A 6,000-nucleotide genomic window follows, 5' to 3' on the forward strand; every position below is an offset into this window, starting at 1 on the left:
CCACAGTTTGGCCCCACCCTCCACCTTCACTACCAGCATCTTAGAAAAACCGAACCATGGCTTATTTGATCCTGATAGCTTCCTAACTCATGCCCTGCCTGCTATTCTTGCCCCTCTATTGTCTGTTTTCAACAGAGCAGCCAGAATCATCATATTAAAAGTTAAGTCAGACCATGTCATAGCTCTGTCTAAAACTCGCCTGGAGTTTTCCATCTCAGAGTGAAACCCAAAGGTCCCACTTTGCAGCTTCCTCATGAACTGACCATGTGCATCCTCTTCCTTGCTTATTATTATTATTATTTGTTTTTGAGACAGAGTCTTGCTCTGTTGCCCAGACTGGAGTGCAGTAGCACAATCTCGGCCCACTGCAGCCTCTGCCTCCTGGGTTCGAGCGATTCTCCCACCTCAGCCTCCCAAGTACCTGGGATTACAGGCGCCGGCCACGGTGTCAGGCTAATTTTTTGTATTTTAGTAGAGACAGGGTTTCATCATAATTGCCCAGGCTCGAACTCCTGAGCTCAGGCAATCCACCCACCTCAACCTCCCAGAGTGCTAGGATTATAGGCATGAGCCACCGACCCCCGGCCAGCTTTGTTCCTCTTTACTGCTGAATATTCCATTTATGGACATAACTGCATTTTGTTTATCCATTCACCAGGTGATTGGCATTTGTTTATAGTTACAGAATAATATACGCGTGTTCAAGATACAAAAATGCGTAAAATTTGGCCGGGCATGGTGGCTCACACCTGTAATCCCAGCACTTGGGGAGGCTGAGGCGAGTGGATCACTTGAGTCCAGGAGTTCAAGACCAGCCTGGGCAACATGGCAAAACCCCATCTCAAAACAAACAAAACAAAACCCCATAAAACTGAACAAGGTAGTTTGTAAGATATGGAAGTACAATGCAGATGACAATAATGACGGTGATAGCTAACACTAGGCGCTTTATTTACGCCAGACACTTTCCTAAACACTGGATAGACTCCCACTTAATCCTCACAAATAAGCCTATGAGGTAGGCACTACCATCATTCCCCGTTTTACAGAGGAGGACGCTGAGGCACAGATTGACTGAGAAACTTGTCGAAGGCACTGCAACTAGCAAGTGGTGACATGGCGTTTGAATCCAGGCATCCGAATGGTGTGGATGCGGTGGAAGAGAAAGGGGTGGGTAGGACAGCTTCCTGAGGGGATACTGACTGCCGAGGCAGCAGCGTAGGGAAGAGAACTGAAGAACAGGAGCTGTGGAGACAGATCATCGCATCCGGTGTGGACAGATGGGTATGCAACCGGACAATAACCAGACTATATATAAAAAGAGAACTCTAGGTCAGGCGCGGTGGTTCACACCTGTAATCCCAGCTCTTTAGGAGGCTGAGGCGGGTGGATCACTTGAAGTCAGGCGTTTGAGATCGGGCGTTCGAAACCCCGTCTCTACTAAAAACATAAAAATTAGCCGGGCATGGTGGTGGGCGCCTGTAGTGCCAGCTACTCGGGGCACGAGATTGAACCCGGGAAGCAGAGCTTGCAGTGAGCCGAGATCGCGCCACTGCACTCCAGCCTGGGTGACAAGAGGGAAACTCCGTCTCAAAAATAAACAAAAATAAATTACTGATAATAGTACTAATACTCCTTAAGTGGGTATTGATAATAGTACCATGGGGGAGGGCAACTTCTCCGAGAGTGCTCCATAAGTATGTATTGAAGATTGAGTAAGTACATTTAAAATTCTTAGAACAGTATGTGGCACATAGAAAGCGTTCCATAATGCCACATTATTGTCAGTGACAGAAATAATCTCGGCTGGGCGCGGTGGCTCACGCCTGTGATCCCAGCACTTTGGGGCGCCAAGGCGGGAGGCTCTCGCGAGGCCAGGAGTTCAAGACCAGACTGGGCAACATGGCAAGACGCCGACTGTACCAAAAAAAAAAAAAAAAGAAAGTTACCCAGGCTCGTGGCGTGTACTTGTAATCCCAGCTACTGGGGAGGAGGTGGGAGGATCGCTCAAGCCAGAGAGGTTGGTCGGGGCAGCAGTGAACCGAGATCACAACACTGCACTCCAGCTTGGGCTACAGAGCGAGACCCTGTCTCAGAAAGAAAGAGAAATACCACCGTCCAGGGACGGAGAAGGATGATTCTCCCCGCTTCTCAGGTTTCCACGCCTTGCACGGAAGAAACCGAGTCCTCCCAGGTTAGCACGCCGCTCTAGCCCAGCCTCACGTCTCTACTGCTTCTCAGCCAGCCAACGCCTCTTCTGATTGGCTCAGACGTGCCTGGTGCGTGATGACGTCACGAGGCGCCGGCGTTACTATAAGAGCGTAGCCTGGTCGCTTGCGCGCCTCTTTGTCAGTGGCCGGGTCTTGCGCCTAGGTAAGGTGTGGTGATGTGCTTTTTCGCTGGGGTTTGGGTTGGATGGTCGCGCGGGCCTTCCAAGCTTCCATGAGTAAGCTAAAGGCGTTAGGGATTGGAGTAGGGTGGTTGAACGGGAGTACAGCACGGTAGTGGGGGCGGATACTGGCGATGAGAGCTTTGGAGGTTATTCTCGCGAGATCCAATCCGGGCGCCGCAAGGTTTTGGCGTAGTTGTGGTACTGCGCAGGCGCCGCCCGGAGCTCTTAGGCTCACGCTTCCTTCCCGCGCAGGCGCAGACGGGTAAGCGGAGCCAACATGCCGGTGGCCCGGAGCTGGGTTTGTCGCAAAACTTACGTGACCCCGCGGAGACCCTTTGAGAAATCTCGTCTCGACCAAGAGCTGAAGCTGATCGGTGAGTGGCCAAGGCTTCTGGAAAGTGGTTCGGCTTCCGGGAGGAGGCGGGTAACACGTGGATGAAGGCGCCCACGTGCTTGATCTAGTCGGCCCCCTAAATTTGGTACTCTTCGTGGCTTAGGAAGGTTCTGTGTATCCAAAGCTGCCAGGGTAGTTTTTGTACCAGTACGTGGGACTACACTTGTCCACTCCCTTACACTTGTCCACTCTCTTCTCCCCACCAGGCGAGTATGGGCTCCGGAACAAACGTGAGGTCTGGAGGGTCAAATTTACCCTGGCCAAGATCCGCAAGGCCGCCCGGGAACTGCTGACGCTTGATGAGAAGGACCCACGGCGTCTGTTCGAAGGTACGTGTGGGAGTCCACAGCAGAGCGATGGGGCGCAGGGCTTGTGAGGGGCATTCTCCGTTCTGCCGCCTCTGTTCCAGTGATGGGTTGTGTCATTGGACAAATGGAGCCAGCCTTTTAACCTGGTGTTTTAATGGCACTTGTGGAGTAGGAGAAGTGGAACTGGATGAAAGTCTTTGTCCTGTTTCTTAGGCGTGTGGCTTTTTTGCCAGTTACTGGACCTTCAGTTTGGTAATGACCAGAGCTAAAGATAGGCCTGCACATTTGGGCACTTGTCTATATCTTTATATGGTATCTCAAAACAGTACTGCTTATGTGGTCTGTTTGCTGGTGGTGAGAGTAGACTAGGAAGTGGAATTTCTGGAATAAGTGATGGTGATAACAGGGTTTGCACGTTTGCTTGCTTTATTTTTTAAAAAATTTTTTTTGTTTTGTTTATTTTTTTGAGACAGTCTTGCTCTGTCGCCCAGGCTGGAGTGCAGTGGCTCAATTTCGGCTTACTGCAACCCCCGCCTCCTGGGTTCAAACAATATTCCTGTTTCAGCCTCCTAAGTAGCTGGTACTACAGACAGGCACACGCCACCACGCCCGGCTAATTTTACTTTTGATACGGAGTCTCGCTCAGTTGCCCAGGCTGGAGTGCAGTTGGTGCAGTCTCCGCTCACTGCAAACTCTGCCTCCCGGGTTGAAGCGATTTTCCAGTCTCAGCCTCCCAAGTAGCTGGGATCACAGGCTAATAATGTGCCACCACGCCCCGCTAATTTTGTATTATTAGTAGAGACGGGGTTTCACCATGTTGCCCAGGCTGGTGCTTGCTTTATTAAGCTGGTTAAGGACATGTAGATGGCATTGAGCAAAGGCCTGAACGGGAGAGAATCTGTAAAATGTCTCAGGGAACAGCATTTCAGGTGATGACTTTAGAAGGGCATGCAGATCATATAGACTTAGGCTTACTTTAGTAATTGTGGTGGAACAGACATTAATATGAAAGCTGATCATCTTAACCATTTTGTTTTAAAATCTGCTCTGAGATGCGGTGTTATTGGAGTGCTTTCTACAGCAGATTGGCATGACCAAGATTGGCATTAGTATATCCTGAGACGCTGCTTTTGCCTGAGTTTGGGTAGTCATGATTTGTGGTGAAAAGCAGTCTCTGCACCTGAGCCCTGACTGTGAGGCATGAGAGTGGCCATCCATAGGAGGCATTGAGAAGGTCCTGGAGCATGCTTAGCCACAGATTATCGCAGTTTGACCCGGGCTTGCAGACGTTAGAAGCTTTTTTTTTTTTTAAAAATAGGCACAGGATCTTGCATTGTTGCCCAGGATGGTTTCCAACTCCTGGCCTCAAGTGATCCTTCCGCCTCAGCCTTCAATAGTGCTGGGGTTCCGGGTGTAAGCCACTGCACCTGACCCTTTCATTCTTTTTGTCAATTTGTAGACCCCGTTGACAATCTCATGAAAGTGCTGGAGATCCCTCCCCCGTGGATACTGATACTAGGTGGGAGTTTCTCCCAGAGTCCTGTGGGGAGTGGGCTACAGCTGGCTCTGGTTTTAGGGAGGACTTTCTGAATATAGAGCCTAATCGAAATGAAACTTAGTCATGTGAGAAAGCGGTGCAGGTGTCAGAGGGATATTTGTGGTTTTCCAAGGCAGAAGTGAAAATTCCCAGGGGGTAGACAGCTGTTCAGGTAAGTACACTTTCTAGTAAATGAAACCCTCTAGCCTAGCCAGGGACAGGAAGGAGGAGCTTGGATGTTTGCTCTTTGGTGTAATCCTGCCTTGATTCAGATCCAGCCTTTCCCACTAACGTGTGACTGGCGAGATTCGGAGTCTCATCTGTTAAAAGACTGAGCAGCCGCTAACATTGGCTGGCAGTTAACCAACAGATAGAGGCCAGGCGCGGTGGCTCATGCCTGTAATCCCAGCACTTTGGGAGACCGAGGTGGTCCCATCACTTGAGGTCAGGAGTTGGAGACTAGCCTGGCCAACATGGTGAAATTCCATCTCTACTAAAAATACAAAAATTAGCCGGGCCTGGTGGTGGTCCTGTAATCCCAGCTACTCGGGAGGCTGAGGCAGGAGAATTGATCGAACCTGGGAGACGGAAACCGCGGCACTGTGCTCCAGCTTGGGTGACAGCGAGACTCCATCTCAAAACAAAAAAATCAGGAATTCCACCCTCAGCACAACTGTGAATAAATGTAGAAATCATATCCATTTTTCAGATCAGAAATGAAGGCGTTGTAATACCTGCCTTGTATGACAAGGACCTGTTTCCCACTGAGGTCCTCCCTGGTTTGCATTTTTAAAGCATTTTAAATTCTCTTGGTGCATTGGCCCAGCGGAGCCCGTGTAACAGTACTCAGTAGCAGGACATGATTTTGTTGAAGGTGTAAGGTTTATTGTGCTGTTGAAAACTATTGTCTTCATACTTAAAGGTTTTGCCTGTGGTTGACTCTTCTGTTCTTTTTCAGGAGATAGATGGGTTAATAAATGTGGGTCGGGTGCGGTGGCTCACACCTGTAATTCCAGCACTTTGGGAGGCAAAGGCAGGCGGATCACCTGAGGTCGGGAGTTCAAGACCAGCCTGAACAACATGGAGAAACCCCCTAGTCTCTACTAAAAAAAATACAAAATTAGCCAGGCATGGTGGTGTGTGCCTGTAATCCTAGGCTGAGTCAGGAGAATCCCGGGAAGCAGAGTTTGCAGTGAGCCGAGATCACCATTGTACTCCAGCCCGGACAATGAGGGAAACGCCGTCTGAAAAATGATAATAAATGTGAAACACTTTCTTTTTTTTTTTTTTTTTTTTTTTTTTGAGACAGAGTCTCCCTTTGTGGCCCGGGCTGGGGGGGCGGGGCCGGGTTCTCCCCTCCTACAAGCTC

General features: G+C 49.7%; 2 protein-coding genes across 10 annotated transcripts in view; one reads left to right on the forward strand and one right to left on the reverse strand.

Moving 5' to 3' along the window:
• The window catches only part of LOC112613072 (leukocyte immunoglobulin-like receptor subfamily B member 3), a 130,377-nt gene that overhangs the window by 106,753 nt on the left and 17,624 nt on the right, over positions 1–6,000 (reverse strand). The gene's annotated exons all lie outside the window — the stretch shown is intronic.
• Positions 2,043–6,000, forward strand: part of RPS9 (ribosomal protein S9) — a 7,579-nt gene continuing 3,621 nt past the window's right edge. For 4 of the 8 annotated variants that reach the window (XR_003116914.1, XM_025368292.1, XM_025368294.1 and 1 more), the window contains exons 1-3: positions 2,043–2,373; positions 2,645–2,766; positions 2,993–3,115. Coding sequence is in view for 6 of the 8 variants with exons in the window: in XM_025368292.1 (XP_025224077.1) it covers positions 2,670–2,766; positions 2,993–3,115 (220 nt within the window). In the remaining 2 variants the exon portion in view is untranslated. Of the gene's footprint in view, positions 2,447–2,644; positions 2,767–2,992; positions 3,116–6,000 lie in introns of all 8 variants that reach the window. The other 4 variants (XR_003116915.1, XM_025368290.1, XM_025368293.1 and 1 more) reach the window with 4 other exon arrangements.

The sequence above is a fragment of the Theropithecus gelada genome, chromosome 19 (genome assembly GCF_003255815.1).
Source record: "Theropithecus gelada isolate Dixy chromosome 19, Tgel_1.0, whole genome shotgun sequence".
NCBI lineage: Eukaryota > Metazoa > Chordata > Mammalia > Primates > Cercopithecidae > Theropithecus > Theropithecus gelada.